Below are 18,297 nucleotides of genomic sequence, written 5' to 3' on the forward strand. Positions count from 1 at the left end.
GAGCTGAAGGGGCTTGCAACTCCATAAGAACAATGCCAACCAACCAGAGCTCCCAGGGACTAATACCTAAAGAGTACACATGGACAAACCCATGGTTCCAGCTGCATATGTAGCGGATGATGGCCTTGTTGGGCACCAATGGCAGAAGAAGCCCTTGGTCCTGCCAAGGCTGGACCTCCCCAATGTAGAAGAATGTCAGGACAGGGAGGCCAGAAGGGGTGGGTGGTTGGGGGGAACACCCTCATAGAAGAAGGGGGAGGATGGGATGGGGGGGTTTACAGATGGGAAACCGGGAAAGGGGATGACATTTGATACGTAAATAAAAAATACCAATTAAAAAAAACCCTTGGAGAATATCATTATCAGGAACAAAAGTTAATAGTAAGAAACTTAGGGCCATGTTATTCCCTAATCTCTTAATTATAGGAACTGTGAGAAATAGTAAATTATTGTGGCTGTAAACATCAAGTCTCAGGGTTGATTTCTGACACAGCTTTAGGGCACAGCTATAACCTTGGAGTTAGCAATGAATTGTAAGGAGGTAATTATTCTAAGTAGTACATCTCCCAGGGAAAAGGCTCTAAGTAAAAGTGTTACAATTCTAAAGGGAAAGAGCCTGACAGCTGGGAGCCATGAATCCCACAAAGTTACACTGTTCGACAAACCTCACACAGAGATTTATCAGGAGAGCAGGATCCAGGAGGGTGGCTGCCTCTGCTAGGCAAGAAGCAGCAGAGAACTGGGCGGGAGGCAGGGTTTATACAGTGTTTCTTGGGGAGTGGAGAGTTTCAGGGTGAGCATTGGTGGGTTTTTAAGTCTAGAGCTTGGGTTTTTAACTCTGTAGGCTGGGCCTAGGCCCAGTAGGTAGGAATGTTAGAACGTTCTATGGGTGGAACCTTTTGTTTGGAGGGCCTCAGGGAGGGGCCTGGCCACTGAGTGCCTTGAGTGGCTTACAATTATCCCAAACAAGAGGTGTGACTAGAGAGTGGATACTGCTAGGGAAGTGTATTTATTTCTTCAGGGGAAAGCACAGGTTTTCATTATATAAAAAATAAAGTGTTAAGAGCAGATGCTCCATATAGTGAGAGTTCTGGTTCTTCTAAATTTGAGAGACTGTAAGACTGTAGAAGTAGGAGTTTGCAACTGAGAAGTGAGAGAACACAGGGTTAAATCAAAGTATTTATAATTATTCACCAGAGTCCTAAAAGAAACTCAACTGGTGCTTTTGGGTCTGTTCATTCACTTGTTCTTTCTTTTTTGTTTTTGGAGAGAGAGAGAGAGAGAGAGAGAGAGAGAGAGAGAGAGAGAGAGAGTGTGTGTGTGTGTGTGTTTGAGACAAGGATTTTTTTTTTTTCATATCAGATTGATTTTATTTTCATCAGTGTCAAAGCACTGTGTGATAAATGGTGGATCCCCACAGTTTGACACTGCTCAGGTGTCAGACCTGTGAATGGATTTCTAGGTCTTTGGTGGCTTACTGAGGCTACTGGCTTTCCTGATCACGCCTCCAAACACTGGAGCTCTCTGCTCTGCTCTGCTCTGGTCCTGTTTCAGAACTTGTCATCTCATCCATTAGATGACGGTAGTGACTGATACTTTTGGCCTGTTTTAATCTTTTTTTTGAAGGTGGTGCGGTTTTCTCTGAAGCCTTTTTTGGGGGGGATGCTTGGCAGGGTTTTCTTGGCCTTCTTGGTAGTCTTTTACACCTTCCCACTACATTCGGAACTGGACTGACTGTTCTTGCCTGCAGTTCTGGTTTTGGGTTGATGGCAAGTCATAGCTTTCTTGGATTTCACACTTGAAGTTGACGGCTCAACATCTGGTGTAGTACCCTGTGATTTTTTTGTTTGTTTTGCCATGTTGAACGTTAGGGTGGTCTGGTGAGACAAGGTCTTACAAGACAAGGCTCTGGCTGGTCTGTAATTCACTATACAGTTCAGGATTGCATTAAACTTTCAGAGATTCACCTGCCTCAGTCTCCTAAATGCTGGGATTAAAGGTGTGAGCCACTACACCCGCTAAAGAGGAGTTGTTAAGCTCTGGGATGGGGTGTAAGGTAAAATGATGGAATTATTTCCCAGTTTGACATAAGCAAAGCAGAGTCTTGTGATATGAGAAAGGACTCTTCTTGAGGTAACAGAGAATCCTCTGATTTCCCAAGCAACTTCTGGTAATAAAGGAAAGGCTTCAGAGGTGTACCCATAATCCTGCATATTCTAGATGATTCAGCATGACAACCAGTTAAAGAGCAGTCATGCTGCCAGCATAGCAAACTATCACTGAAAAAGCAGAAGCTATTAAAGGACTTCACGTTTCCTAAGTTGTAGTCATGGTTGCAATGCGGACAGAAGAAGGGTATATGCTTTAGAACACAAAAAGTTAGTACTGTCACAAAGAAGCCAAGCACAGACAACTCGACCTGCTTGTAAGGCAGCCTCACTTTAAACCGCTTGGACTACTTTCATTTCTGTTGCTGTAACAAACACCATGATCTAAAGCAATTTACAGGAGAGGGTTTAAATGGCTTACATTTCCAAGTTACCGACTATTGTTGATGGAAGCCAATGGAGCAACCCAAACAGCTATTTACACTACACTCATGGCCAAGAGCAGAGACAATCAAATGTACCCATGTTGCCTGTGAGGTTAGTACTCAACTACCCCTCTACTCTACTCTTGTACAGTCCACGGCCTTGAACCAGGGAACAATAACACCCACTTTGGGCTAGGTCTATTAAAAACTAAGAACCCCCTCCCCCAAGACATGCCCATAGGTCAATTTAATATATGCAAACCCTAAATTGAAACATTATGTTCATATTATTTGTGAAAAGTTGAAATTAACCAACACAGGGAGGGGGAATAAAGGAAGAGGGAGGGGGAGAGGAAGAAATGGGAGAGAGGAGTGAGCACTGGAAAGGAAGTAAGTATAGTCTTAATCCCTACTTAAAACACCTACGAACTTTAACTTCCTAAGGCAACTTACAGGACTGTTGTCATCGAGTGGGGTTCTGTGAAACCACGTCCCTCGAATAGAGAGGACATCACTGTGAGGTTCTCTGGAGTTGCCTCAGTTTCCTTAGTTGTTGGGATCAGAGTGGCAACACAGCTCAGCTCTTTGAACGCAGTATGTGGAAATAACTGACAATCTGTGAAGGTCTTCCGTGTAAATGTTAAACATTGTCTTTGGAAGTCATTTATCAGATTCACTCAGACTCCTGTGAAGAATGAGGCCTTTTATATCTTGAATGAAAGCCAGAGTTCACTGCTTCTATTAACCATGTTCTTACATCATTTTACTTTAGTCAAGCGGGGCATCTGTAGCCCTTGTTAGCTTTGTCTCTTCCACACTGTCTTCAAATAATAATTCTGAGCAGACAAAGTCCTTTGCTTTTCTCTCACAATATAATTAGTCCTTACTACTATCATGTGTAAGCTTTTGACATTTAGGAATCTCTTCAGGGATTCTTCTTGTCTTTTCTTCCTGTGCTAACAGGATCCCTGCCCACTAATTAAACACACTTGAAATTTAGAATCATTTCCTATTACTTCCTTCTGTAATTTCCGAATTCACTGGCATGTATTTTTACTTTCCCACTCATCTTCATTAGCTCTTGACTGACATGTAGCACTTGCTTACTTTCTTACAGTGAAACCACTGTTTACTTCCTTTTAGTCTGGTTTATCCTCTGCTAGGGAATGCTATTTTCTCAAGGGGACAGACACCTAGCTAGGCCACTTCAACACCTTCTGTTCTCATCAATGGCATATATGAGATAGGCTCAATGGAAACTGAATTTTTTTTCTCAAGAATTATTTACATTTTTATTTGTGTGTGTGTGTGTGTATGTGTGCTTGTGTGTATGCTAATGCATATGGACGCAAAGTTTAGAGCAGAGATTGAAGGGACTGTAATGCATACAGATGTCCACAGGTGTCCAAGGAAGCCAAAAGAGCTACGGCTATGAGTTGCCTGAGATGATAAGGCGAACCTAGCCTGGTTCATCTATAAGAGAAGCAAGTATTTTTAACCACTATAGAGCCTTAGTCCCCAAACTGGGTCTTTGTAAATTAGTCAGCTAACAGCTTATTATACTGTGGATGTATCCTAAACTCAATGACTGATTTCTTACTATGAATGTTTTTGATACTCTCCTTAAAGCAGTCTTGCTTGTAGGTTTAATTCTCTTCATATCACATTGCTGGCTAATTATTTTCTATCGTGCACCAAATGTTCCTACAGCCTAGTCCTAATTCATTCATTCGTTCATTCATTCATTCTTTTTTCTTTCTTTCTTTTACTGGACATTTCTTTATTTACATTTCGAATGTTATTCCTTTTCCCAATTTCCTGTCCATTAAGCCCCCATCCCCTTCTTCTATAAGGGTGTTCCCCTCCCCACCCACCTCCCCTTATGCACCCCCCACACCGATATTCCCTACACTGGGGGTCCAACCTTGGCAGGACCAAAGGCTTCTCCTTCCATTGGTGCCCAACAAGGCCATCCTCTGCTACATATGCAGTTGGAGCCATGGGTCGGTTCATGTATAGTCTTTCGGTACTGGTTTAGTCCCTAGGAGCTCTGGTTGGTTGGCACTGTTGTTCTTATGGGGTTGCAAGCCCCTTCAGCTCTTTCAATTCTTTCTCTAATTCCTCCAACAGAGGTCCCATTCTGAGTTCAGTGGTTTGCTACTGGCATTCACGTCTGTATTTGACATGTTCTGGCTGTGTCTCTAAGGAGAGATCTATAGCCAGTTCCTGTCAGCATGCACTTCTTAGCTTCATCAATCTTATCTAGTTTTGGTGGCCACATGAGGGGTAGGCTCTGAATGGCCGTCCCTTCAGTCTCTGCTCTAAACTTTGCCTCCATACCCCCTCCTATAAATATTTTTGTTCTCCCTTTTAAGAAGGAGTGAAGTATTCACATTTTGGTCATCCTTCTTGAGCTTCATGTCGTCTATGAATTGCATCTTGGGTAATCCGAGCTTGTGGACTAATATCCACTTATAAGTGAATATATACATACACACATACATGTATACACACACAGATTGAAAAAGTATTCATTTTTCTGAATGAAAATGTTTGTGATAGGTTGTAGTCCAGATAAGACTGTTCTATTTTTACTCATGACTACAGACTGGTACAGCTCACAGTGCTGTTCTAGTAAACTATAACAACAGCCCCCTAATGATATATATCATCACTGTGTAGGACAGAGGTTCCCTTTGCTGTAAGAAGCTGTGTTTTATTGAAACCCATACTATATTAAGATATATGTGGAACTTTCAAAATAACTCATATGAATACTATAGATCAGGCTGTGCTTTTATTTCTGTTGTTTTTAATGAATGAGAGAATTTAGACAATTAGTGTATGATCTCAGGAAAGAAAACTCCAAATGCAATGTATTTTTAGCCCATATATACTTAAGAGCATTTTCTCTAAGGTATCCAAATCCAGATGTGCATGTAAGTGCAATATACTGTAAACTAGTTTTTGTTAAGGTCTATCAGCCAACTCTATTAACTTTAATGTTTGTTTATGTTCACAGTTGAAATTATTTCTCTTTACTATTGCTTTTGTGTGCTTTGTATGTAAGTGCACACACATGTCCAGTTACAAACACATGGAGGCCAAAGATCAAGTCTGTTGTCCCTCAGGAGCCTGTTACTTTGTGTTCTTTTTCAGATAGATACCCCTCTGCACTCCCCCGCCCCCCTCTGTGGGGCTCACTGACTGGGTTCTGGCCCATGAGCCAGAGGAATCCTGTTGTCTCTGCCTCCCACACTAGATTACAAATGTGTGCTGCCACCCAATTTCATGCACACTGGAATCAAACACTTGTCCAGATGTGGCAAGCACTATCTGAACCAAGCCATTTTCCTAGGGTTTTGTTTGTTTGTTTGTTTGTTCATTTTCTTTCTTAATTATGAGCAGGTCTATTATATTTTGTATTAGGTTTATTTATTCATACTCTTGGCTTCTTTTATTTACTATGAATGAACGTGGAATTTTTTGTGCTAACCGCACCTTACATAAGCTTCCAAAACATGTTGTATTAGTTGGAAAAAATAATGAGGTGCAAACTAAAGTAAGAAAGTAGGAAAGTATATTAAAAATCCATTTCTAGAAAGTGCTAGACAGCTAAAAGATGCCCTAGGGCAAAAAGTAAATCATTGCCAACATTGTAGAAAACATAGAGCTGACTGAAGATCAGATACAGCTGTGAGTGTGAAGAACTTGCATAGTGAATGCCAAATGCATTAAAAATATCTGCATTCACCCCATGCAAACTGCCAAAAAGTTTTCTGTGACATAGGTCCAGCTTTAAAAACAAAGCAATGTGCTATGTAAGAAAATCTATATAAATAGGAAACTCTCAAGTTTGGAAGGACAACTTATTTACCTGCTTTATAATTGTCAAAGAACAATGCCAAGAACAGCCAGGCCTGATCCTTTTTTCAGGTGACAGTGAGACAGGTCCTGATACTTTCTAATTGTCAACTAACTATTAAACTTAATATTGCTAACCAAGAAAGTAAAAGCTCATATATATTTATATATACACATATGTGTATATATATGTATGTGTGTGTATATACATATATATACATATATATGCTAATTGCTAGATTGACTTCTTTGAAACCAAACATGAAAACTTTGAGAAACAGAGAATTTATGTGCACTGTAACACTGGTGTAGATGTTTAAATTTCACACTCAACCAAATGAAGAACCAGAGCAGGAAACCGGAATATTTGGTTATGTAAAGTCAACGTAATTAAGAAAAGGAGACGAAACTAAGTCAGAATGCTAGGTAAAAATAAGCTAAGTTTAACTCACAACCCTGCTTTGGACAGCTGTATTCAATCACTTCAACTGTGAGACAAAGATCGTCCAGGTTAACTTCTCTTCTTTTACTAATTTACAGAAGAGCTCCAAAGGCAAGCTGATTTACTCAAGGACACAACACTACAAATGTACAGGAGAAGTCTAGTTAGACACCCAACTCTGCGCTATATTATTTACAATACACATAAATATATGTAAATTTAAATATAATATAAATGTTTATATATATATAAATTTATGTATCTTCAGGATATAATATATAAAATAACATAAAACATAATAAAAATATGTATTTTGTACATATATATAAAGCAGCTTTTAGTAAGGGTAACCATTTACCAACATACATCTAGACACAATCCATTGATGAGTTATAAAATCAATTTGGTGAATTGTCATCAGCATTTACAAAATTTATGAGAGCATAGTAGAAGAAAAAGGTTAACCCGTGTCATGGTGTTACATTAAGGACCTACTAAAATATAAATATTACCTAGAAGGGGGAAAAAAGTACCTTTTTGTAAAATTGAAGCTTTTTTATGTTTTTTATAACTTTTAAATATATAGTAGATCATAATAGTGTGTGTGTGTGTGTGTGTGTGTGTGTGTGTGTGTGTGTGTTAGAGCGTGGAATCCAGGGCTCTACTCACACTGATGGGTTACATGTATCACAACCCTAAAATATATTTCTTTTGGTGATCACAGCAAACTGTGACAATACCACTCTTATTAACCAGAGATATATAATTTCGCCCATATACACCCATACACACCCATACACACACACACACACACACACACACACACACACACACACACACACACACACATGTTTTCTACTGTATGCTCTGTTGGTCAAGGACCGCAGACTAGGAAAGGAATAGGAGCTTTGGGGTTTATAAACCTTTTGGACCTTTCCTTCCTTCTCAAGGAATATCAGAAAAAAGAAACTACAGTTTATGAGCAGAAGAGAATCGAAACCAGTGATTCTAGTTAAGGATGAGCTTAATGTGGCCAATGTGGTTATTTCTGCTCAGGATCTCTCCTACCAAATGTCTTTACTTTCATATTGAATCAGTTATTAGACATTTTAAATTTTATTTCCTATGTTGGTTTCTCTTATTACTGTTTTACTGTTGTGAAAAAAAACAGTGACCAAGGCAACTCTTAGAAAACAAAGTATTAAACTGGAGGCTTGGCTACAGCTTCAGAGGACTGATCTAGTCTCATCATGGCTGGAAGCCTGTTGCTATACTCAGTGCTTGCTATACAGCACATATGATAGTTAGTGTTAAATATTAAAAGATAGGGTTTTTGCCTTTGCAGATGTGGCCCTTCAGGAACCAAATGCTTGTCTACAGTCTTGGGCTATCTTGGGATTTCAGTTATCTTAGAACTCATGTGACCCACACAAATGGTAACAGAACAGAAAAACAAAATCAATTCCAACTACACACACACACACACACACACACACACACACACACACACACACCAGCTGGAACATGGTAGCACATGCCTTTAATCTTAGCACCTGGGAGACAGAGGCAGATAGACTGCTGTGTTTGGAGCTAACCAGTGAGTTCCATACCAAGCAGGGCTATACAGTGAAACCCTGTCTCCAAACAAGCAAAAATAACAACAACGATGACAAAAAAATACTAACAGATTCCCTGAATATATCAATTAAAATCAGGCTAACCTGATAAAATTTAATCTCAGTACACTAGACATCCCATACACATAAACATAAATAAACACATACAGACACACACACACACACACACACACACACACACACACACACACACACACAGAGAGATTTGGAAGACAATACATTTTAACATCTTTAAATTTTCCAGCTAGAGAGTTCTGTGCCATCAAATATGTTCACTTAGTAAAGTACACAGTGACATACAAGAGACACTGTCAGGGCTACATTGATAGGACAGTAATGACAAACACTGATGCACTGATGGCATTAATTCACTATGATTATATTTACTAAGAGAATAGTCATAGTTCTATAGAGTACTGTCATCTTTACAGCCTTTCATGCCACACATTAAATATCAGGAAAAACAGAGACATAATAAAAGCCAGTTTCTCACCAAGTATGTTAGATTTTAAAATGTTATATTTTCAAACTCAGCATGCTGTTATTCAGGCTCTAGACATGTTTAGATGACACAGCTCTAATAAAGCAATGAAACCAATTCTTAAAACCCAAACAGTGGATCAGACAAAGTAAGTAGCTTTCATTCACCTTTGACAATTTTTTTTGATAAGAAATATAAGTATCAGAATAAAAGATGCTTCCAAATGGTGTGTGTGACAATTTGCTGCCTATTAAACAACAGACTAAGAAGCCAAGTGAAGAATAAGGTTGTGAGGAAACCTGCAAAGACTGAGCACAAGCTCCAGGCAGGCTTCTGCCTGACCGTGGCTGCGCAGACTTCCTGGTGGTGCTGAGGCAGGTGGGAAAGGATGTATGATCACTTCCCTGGCCAGAGCTGATCTAGAAGAGCCAGGGAAGAAGGCCAATGAAACTATCGGACTCTAGCTACCTCCCCTCTTCCTGTCCCCCCAGTACCTCCCAATTAGTGAAATAGTTGCTTAAACTTGGAGCATTTTCCTTTCATTCCTCAGACTCACCAGAGAAGCTCACTCAGAGCACTGATCATTTCTAAGGATGCACTTTAATGCCAGATGCAGAGACCTTTCTGTTAGGCTGAACAGACAAATATACAAAGCCAATCCAAAACGTGGCAGATATCCCTGTGCTGTGGACGGCTTGAAGAACAAGCAGGCCAGTGACAGGGCTGAGCGGGGATGCACGATTGCTGCTAAAGTTGGGCAACCTGAGTTCAATCCTCGGAACCCGTGGGAAATCAGGACAGAATCCACAAGGGCACTCTCTGATGTTCGCACACAAGCCCTGACACCTTCTCCACACCCTCTACACTAAGTAAAAAAAAGAAAAAAGAAAAAAAAGAAAAAAAAATTAAGAGCAACAAAGACAGACTGGAGCCGCAAACCAGACAGAAATGCTGCCTAGGCGCTGTGCTCGCTCGCTGCACTGCTAACAATCCTGTCTCATACCCACTCCTAACTCAACCGAATCACCATAATTTACAATACACGAGACTCCCTTAGTGCTAAGGTTACAGAAGGCTTAATTTCCCTGATAACGGATGCCTGGACAAGACTGAGGATCCTTTATCAGGAGGAGTGCGTGGGTCTGGGTCATCTCAGGCATGTTTCATTGTACTCCATTTCCATTCATATAGGAAATAGCTGCATCGAGATGTGAAGAATAAGAAAGGGCCCAAAAGGAATGGGTGGGGGCAGTAAGTGGGATGTAAAGTGAATAAGTTAAATATATATTTTAATTAATTATATATTAAGTTAAATATATATATATAATTAAAAAGGACAAAACTATTTACTCCTTCTAGGAGTAGAAATATGACTATTTCTACTTAGTTATGGTAATAGACAATATCAAGTCAAAATATTAAAACATTTGTTAAGCTCTGGAAAATAAAATTCTATAATACACTGCTATAAAACCGTTTCTGTTACTTAATGTTCACTTGGGAGCTACTGGCTTATAATGTAAAGTATCTAAAAGCACTTTGTAAAACATATGGTATAAATTTAGTATTATAATGATTTACAGAACATTGGGGGATTTTTTTTTTTGAAAACTCACATTCATGACAGACCACCTCTATGGTCTACCACAGTGTTATGGGGTAAATATATTCATATAAGATACATATTGTTTACATAGTCAATACAAGCATAAAAAAGCTTCAGTGTACATTCCAGAATCTTTTATTAAATTGTGTAAGACCATTAACAACTCAAATTTACACTCCAGCTCAAACTTCAAAACAGCTGTTCAAATAAGCGAGGATAAAGGGTCAGGTGCCTAAGATATGAAGTGAGGGACACATAACATGTTTGTCCATTCTGAGACAGAACTCCATGGAGCCGAGAGCTTGATATATGACAGCAATTATGCTAGTCTTGTGCACATAAACCACTTGCCCTGTGAACTCAGCTGATTTAATATAATGACTAAACGATATAGTGACATATTCCTATTTCTGTAAAGAACACTAATGCCGGAGCTGAAACCTTGCTCAGTGGTTTAAACATTATTTCTCTTGCAGAGAACCTAGGTTTGGTTCCTAGCACCCACATGGTATCTCAGAAGCATTTGTAAATCCAGTCTCAAAGGATTTGGGGCCCTCTTTTGACCTCTGCAGGCACAGGGTGTACAAACATACATGGAGGTAAAATGCTCTCATGTTAAAAATAAAACAAACAAAACCAAAATAATTTAAAAGAATACTAGGATCATACTGTGTATATTACACATACAAAGGCAGGCTGGCTGCATTTGTATTCCATTGGCTGCTAAATACTCTCTCTCTCTCTCTCTCTCTCTCTCTCTCTCTCTCTCTCTCTCTCTCACACACACACACACACACACACACACACACACACACACACACACACACACAATGTGCTAACCAATGAGGAACTGTATGCTGTAAAAATTCTCCTAGATACTCTCTTAGTTGCTTGCCTACTTTTGGCGTATAGTTCAGGGGTCCAGTCCATCAGGGCATGGGAATCTTGGCAACCAGGTCTTGAGGCACCTGTCACACTGTATCCGCAGCCATCGAGCAGAAAGCAAAGATCGCCTGGGTCGTGTTGCTTTCTCCTTTTTATCCAGTTAAGAGTCCCAGCTCATGAACTGCTACCATCCATACTTAGAGTGAGTCTTCCCACTTTAACTAACCTACTCTAAACTAGCCAGTGTCTTACAGCTGCCTACAAGAGATTTGTCTCCATGGTGAGTCGAAATCTCATCAATTTGACAATCAGGATTAACTGATCAACCTTTGGTTCTGAGCTGCAAATTAACATCTGAATATGTGTCCTACCCAAGTCTTTGCACAGAAAAAGTTAATAATAAAAATAAGTATTGTGTGTATTTTCTTAAACACAGTCTACAAACCATCTTCTCAAACTCTATGTCTTAAAAGAACTATAAGAAATTCACTGTTTTCACAGTGGTGCTCATCAAAATTCTGTATGGCTTCTGACAACACTCATATTCCTGTTCTGTACCTACCTGCCATTCGGATGGTCACGGGCAGTTCTCTAGTATCCAATAACAGTAACTTTGAATTAGCTGTTCAATCAGAGTTAAGAAGCACCGTAGTAAAAAACTGCTGGAGTGGCTCACCCCATCTCTATTTTTTTCCCCATCTTTATTAACTTGAGTATTTCTTATTTACATTTCGATTGTTATTCCCTTTCCCGGTTTCTGGGCCAACATCTCCCTAACCCCTCCTCCTCCCATTCTATATAGGTGTTCCCCTCTCCATCCTCCCCCCATTGCCGCCCTCCCCCCAACAATCACCTTCACTGGGGATTCAGTCTTGGCAGGACCAAGGGCTTCCCCTTCCACTGGTGCTCTTACTAGGCTATTCATTGCTATCTATGAGGTTGGAGCCCAGGGTCAGTCCATGTATAGTCTTTAGGTAGTGGCTTAGTCCCTGGAAGCTCTGGTTGGTTGGCATTGTTGTTCATATGGGGTCTCGAGCCCTTCAAGCTCTTTCAGTCCTTTCTCCGATTCCTTCAACGGGGGTCCCGTTCTCAGTTCAGTGGTTTGCTGCTGGCATTTGCCTCTGTATTTGCTGTATTCTGGCTGTGTACCCCATCTCTATTTTACTACAGCTGAGGATAGGAGAAAACAGAAGTGCAATGTGGTAAAGGCCAAGCGATCAACCTGGCTCCCAAATTTACCTCACTTTGTATGAAAGACAAAGTTCTGTGTGGGAAAAACTGAAACATAAACCAAGTTTCTTTTCTCACTACTTGCTTTTGTACGTTTTCTCCTTTTGCTTGGCTGTGCACCTCTTTGAGGTCCAGGTTTTGTAGTTTCTCACGTTGCATACATCTTCATCGACTCCAAATGTCTGTTAGACTCCTGTCCTCCTGTTTATTCTCTGCTTTACTGAGAAGCAGAACTCCCAGCTTTCTGCCCTTTTCAGTTATACATCAGAAAAACAGGTTACACTGGGCTACAACTATTTATTTTTACTCGATCAAAGTTTATCACTACCTATTTGATACTATCAAGGATTCTCTGTAGATAAGAGACTCTTATCAGGAAGGTCTTCCAATTTATTAATTTAGACTTTAATTAATGGCAAGAGCTTTTTAAGAAAAAACAGCGAGCTGGAAGCTTCAGAGACAGTTCTGTACAATGAAAGGGAGCTGGAAATTGAACGTCTATAAGAAGACCCTCCGACTCCATCAGACATTCAACATGAGTAGTACTTCAGTGCTTAGAATATAGAGGATCTGAGTTTTGAGAAAGGTGGAGGAAATCTAGAGAGGTTAACCTGACAAGTTGAGAATATGAGTTACTGAGAGGTTGGAGGACTGAGTGCATATGAAAGGATGCACTGGCTCAGTGTGGGATTTCTGTAGGCCATATACTGCTCTTATAGATCACCATTCCAACTGCTGCCACCAGAGAAGAATCGGGAAAGACAGAGAAGAATCGGGAAAGATAGAGTTCTCCAATCCTCTCACTACATACATGAACAACACAAGTTTGTATGTTAAAATTCTTACTGCTTTGCATGAGGGTCAAAAGACAAAATATAAGAAAAAATATAAGGACATCGACATCTATTTTACAATAAATATAAGGCTATTATTACTATTGGTATTTTGGTATTTCCTCATTAAATAGTATACAAGGAGAGAAAATGAGAATGTAGCTGTTGGTCTCTAATAACTAACTTTCACAATTCTTTTTTCTGTCTATTTTGGGACCCCAAATGTCCAGTGATCTCATTGAACAATGGTAATGTTCTATCAGTGATAATGTAGCCACGAGAAAGCTGCCTTCATCTAAGCAGGGTCTAAGACTGCTGCTCAGGAATCTGCTAACACAGGTTTCCATTTCTAGGGTATAAACAACCAGTGACTTTTTTTTAAAGCTAACCTACTCAAAATTAACCTATGAATAACAACATGCTAAGTAAATAAAGTGAACCAAGAATTTCTATAGAAAATAGGCTCTAAAGCAAACTGAAATACAAAGGACCATTTGCTATAAAAATGGTATTGCAATGAACATTAGAGACATTAAAGCACTGTTGCCAAGTAAGGAATGGGTAAGAAGACAACAGGACAGAAGGCAGCTATGAAGAGAAGCAGTGAGCATGAGAGTGAAGCCACAGATTAGCATTGGATGCTCACCACCTTGGACACTGAGCTATTGCAGCACCCCGCTACTTTTCAAGATAGACTGTGAATGACTGTACTGGAACACGCCTTCAAGCCCTGTACTGAGAAAAGGTATACTACTTTGCAGCAGATATATCAGTTTTATAAATACAGTAGTATGCCATATACTATACTTGGAACAGCAAAGAACCTTTACCGCACTCCACTGAAGCTAAAGTCAGAAGAAACTAGAGTTAAACACAGGTGCCCAACTCTGTGTTTTCCTCACTGTTATATGAACGACTAAACTATTTTTTTTTTTTTTGTTCATTAGAACTGCCATGATTTTATACAAACATTTACTGTTTAGGGTCATATATATAAGCATGGTATATAAATATTTTGGAATGATAAAAAAAACTTGAGAATATGCTTTGTACCAATAAAGAAAGACCATCAAAGTATATTAAAAAATAGAAGGTAATAGAATGGTTTATGTTTGTGCTAAAATAACAAAAGGTGTATATAGGAATAATGTATTATATATATTTTTATTCCAGAAAAGACTATGAGGAAATAATGCGCATTCAAATATTCTATTCTTCCATTTCCTAGTCTAAATTATTTTTACAACTTACTAAGGTTCCTACAATTAAGCTGTTCTTTAAAAACAAAAAACAAAAAAGCAACGAAGTTCCTTGAAGGTAAAGATGGCACCGGCACCTCACACACTTTCTATCATCACCACTCATAAGAGTGGGAACCGCTGACATTCAATGAGTGTCTGCTAAGCCGAACTGTTGGTCATCTATACGATTGTCCAAGCTCTTGAAATATTGACTTGTACCAGCCACTCATCAAGCTCCTCCCTTATAATTCTTAAAGTGTCAAGTCCAGTGCCTTAAAAACAGATGAAGGTTTGAATAATGGCCCCCATAGGCTAAAGTATTTGAATGCTTAGGTCACCAGGGAGTGGCACTATTTTAAAGGATTTGGGGTGTGGTCTTTGAGTAAATTGGTCTGTTAGAGGAAGTTTGTTATGGAGGGTGGGCTATGAGATTGAAAAAGCCCGAGTCAGGCCAGTGGCTCTCTCTTTCTGCTTCCTTGGGATCCAGAGGTAGAACTCTCAATTGCCATGTCTGCTTGTGTGCCACAGGCTCCCTGCCACACTTACAATGGACTAAATCCCCGAAACTGTAAGCAAGTCCTGATTCAATGCTGTCTTTGTAAGAGTTGCCGTGGTCATGGACTCTCTTCACAGAACACTGGCTATGACACCGTCCTCCTTATTTATATAAAATCCAGCTGCCATAACAGGAAATAGTACTTTGTCCCAATACTTGATGATTTCTTTGGAACAATCTACTAATACACACATTACTCATCCGTATAAACAAGTTTAACTTGATGTGCTTAATTCTGCAAACAAGAAGTCCAGTGGCTCATTGCAGAAGTTTTCTTTGGGAAATATGGTAGTTTGAATGAAAATGGTCCCAACATGCTCAAATATTTGAATGGCTGGTCCCGCCAGTAGAAATCTTTGGGAAGTTGTGATATTATTGGAGGAGGTGATATTATTGGGGGTGGCCTTTCTTGTTTCAAAAGCCCATGCTATTCCCAGTTAGCTCTCTACCTTATGGGTGTTATTTCAAGATGTGAGCTCTCAAATACTGCTGCAGTGCCTGTCTACCTACTCCCATGTTTCCACCATGGTGGTCATGGATTCACCCTCTCTAACTAGAAGTAATAAAAAGTTAACTAAGAAGATACCAGAAGCGGGCTACTGCTGTGACAGGCCTCACCATGCTTTTTCGGAAGACTATGGGACTTAAAATTTCAAAAGTGGTTGAAACTGTATCCTGGACTTACTGGGCCATCCTGACAGGAGCTAAGAAGAAAGTCGTGCTGAGAGCAATCTGGACTAAGCATCAGCTATATGGTTCTGGCTTCAGTGTCCTGGAGGATACGAGAGAAAGGGGTTGCAGAATCTTCTGTGGTTAGAATGACATTAAGAGTGTGGCCGAAGAGTTCCTGCATGGAGGCCTGAAGAAACCATTACAAGAAGCTGTAAACATAAGCCTGGATTTCAGTGAGGACTTAAAAATGGTGGCAGTGCCAGAGCCATGGGATATCTACTAGGGAAAGTGGCACACAGGGAATGGAATCAGCCAGAGAGAGAAGTATGTTATAGTCAGCAAACCAGGAAGGGTAGAGTCAGGTTATCAATTCTTCAGAAATGAAGAAAACTGGAAATGAGGATAAACTTTTGTATTTATGAAAATAACTTTACTATCACAATCAAAACAAAGCTTAGAAGTATTTATAAATATATATCTTATAAAACAGATATTATATATTATAAAATTTTGGAAATATATACAGTTTTCAGTCTCCATTAATTCCTTTTTATGGCCAAAGAAATGATCATAAAATAGAAAGGTGATATTGTATCTAATTTCATTAATACTATTAACGTTAAATTTACAGCAAATGTAGATGCTATCTCAAATGCTAATTCAAGTGCCAATAATGACTGGGTGTGGTAGCATAAACCTCAAGTCTAGCAGTTCTCAACCTGCGGGGAGAGACTTTCACAGGATTAAAATATCTGATATCAGGTGTTTACATCATTAGCAAAATTACAATCATGAAGGAGCAATGAAAATCATCCTACGGCTGGGGGGTCAGCACAGCATGAGGCACTGTTTGAAAGGGCTGCAGTGTCAGGAAGGATGAGAACTGCTGCTCTAATCCCAGCACTCAGGAGGGAGAAGCAGATGGATCCTCGAGTTCCTAGCCTGCTGCTTTATAGTGAGCTGCAGGACATCAAGAATATACAGTGAGATCCATTCTCAAGAACAAAGAAAACAATCATGTCGTAGTCTGCCCAAAAAGAAACAGGAAACAGTCCTGATAACTGAAATCAATGAGAACCATGAAACACAGAGTGCTTACTACCTTTATGCTGGTTTTCAAATTCCTCAGATAAGAGATGGTAGCAACAACCCACACTGCAAACTCCCTTGACTTCAGCCTTGGATGCAAAAATCCGCAGAGTATTGGGTGCAAGGTCACCACAAGTATGCAACCCCACCATCAAACAGTCCTTTAAAGACAAGAAGAAAAATGGCAATTAACAGGAGAGTTAAAAACTACGCAGGTAAAGATTTTAAGTGTCTTTTCAAATATGTGAACCTTTTAAGTGACTAATTCTACCTAAAAAGTACCACATATCGTTTTCTCTCAAAATGAATAATTCTTCTTCTTAGGTAAAATGTCTATACTTTCCTACTGTTTCTATGGTTTTTGTTGTTGTTGTTGTTTTTGCTTTTTTTTTATATATATACATATGTCTTCATTTGTATTTTTCTCTCATTTCTTTGACCAACTAATATTTGGTCAACAGCTAGATACTATAAATTAAAGGTTAAAATTGGGTCAAAAGTGCAACTATTTTGATAACGTGATATTTGAAATGTTTATATGATACTAGCCAAATTTTTTCATTGATAGAACTTCTTTAGGCTGCCCATCTTGTAAAACATGGCTATAAGAAACAGAAACATCACAAGGTTATCATTTCTAATCAAATGCCAACATGTTTACTTAATTTATTCATCGATCAAATTTAACAAAATAAAAATCAAGATATGTATTTTTGCTTTCAATTTTCTAGCATGACTTTTATGTAAAACCTGTCTTATGAAACTTTTTTCCAATTACTCAAATCCTAATTTAAGTGTACTCACACGGAATTGGGTACAGATGCATAGAATTTTGTCAATCTAGCAATATCTCAAAGTAATTTATTCTTGTATTGTTTGGCATGAATCATAAAAGTAAATTAATAAAGCCAAGTAGGACCTCTCTATAGAAAATCCATGTCCATGTACTTATGCTATTTGGATTTGAAGACTTTCAGGGAAGTTACATGATCTTTTGAGTTTTAAGGAGATACCCTAAGCACAGGTAGTCCACAGATCACATTAGTATTAGATTTATGATTTCAGTATAGTCATAGCAACTTCTCAGGGTTTCTCTGCCCCCCATACCCCCTTCCTCTTCTCCTTAGACTTAAGATTGAAATATTTGCAACTCCAAATTTATCTTCCTTGTTTACCACATTGTTAATCTGATCCTTCCACAGTTATTTGTGCTGTGTTCTTTTTGTTC

General features: G+C 39.2%; 1 protein-coding gene across 6 annotated transcripts in view; it reads right to left on the minus strand.

Annotated features, from left to right (window-relative positions):
* Positions 1-18,297, minus strand: part of Mettl25 (methyltransferase like 25) — an 80,951-nt gene that overhangs the window by 46,357 nt on the left and 16,297 nt on the right. For all 6 annotated transcript variants that reach the window (NM_001108089.1, XM_087557226.1, XM_087557231.1 and 3 more), the window contains 1 exon segment: positions 17,083-17,230. In NM_001108089.1, the coding sequence (NP_001101559.1) occupies positions 17,083-17,230 (148 nt within the window).

The sequence above is a fragment of the Rattus norvegicus genome, chromosome 7 (genome assembly GCF_021556685.1).
Source record: "Rattus norvegicus strain SHRSP/BbbUtx chromosome 7, alternate assembly SHRSP_T2T, whole genome shotgun sequence".
Classification (NCBI taxonomy): domain Eukaryota; kingdom Metazoa; phylum Chordata; class Mammalia; order Rodentia; family Muridae; genus Rattus; species Rattus norvegicus.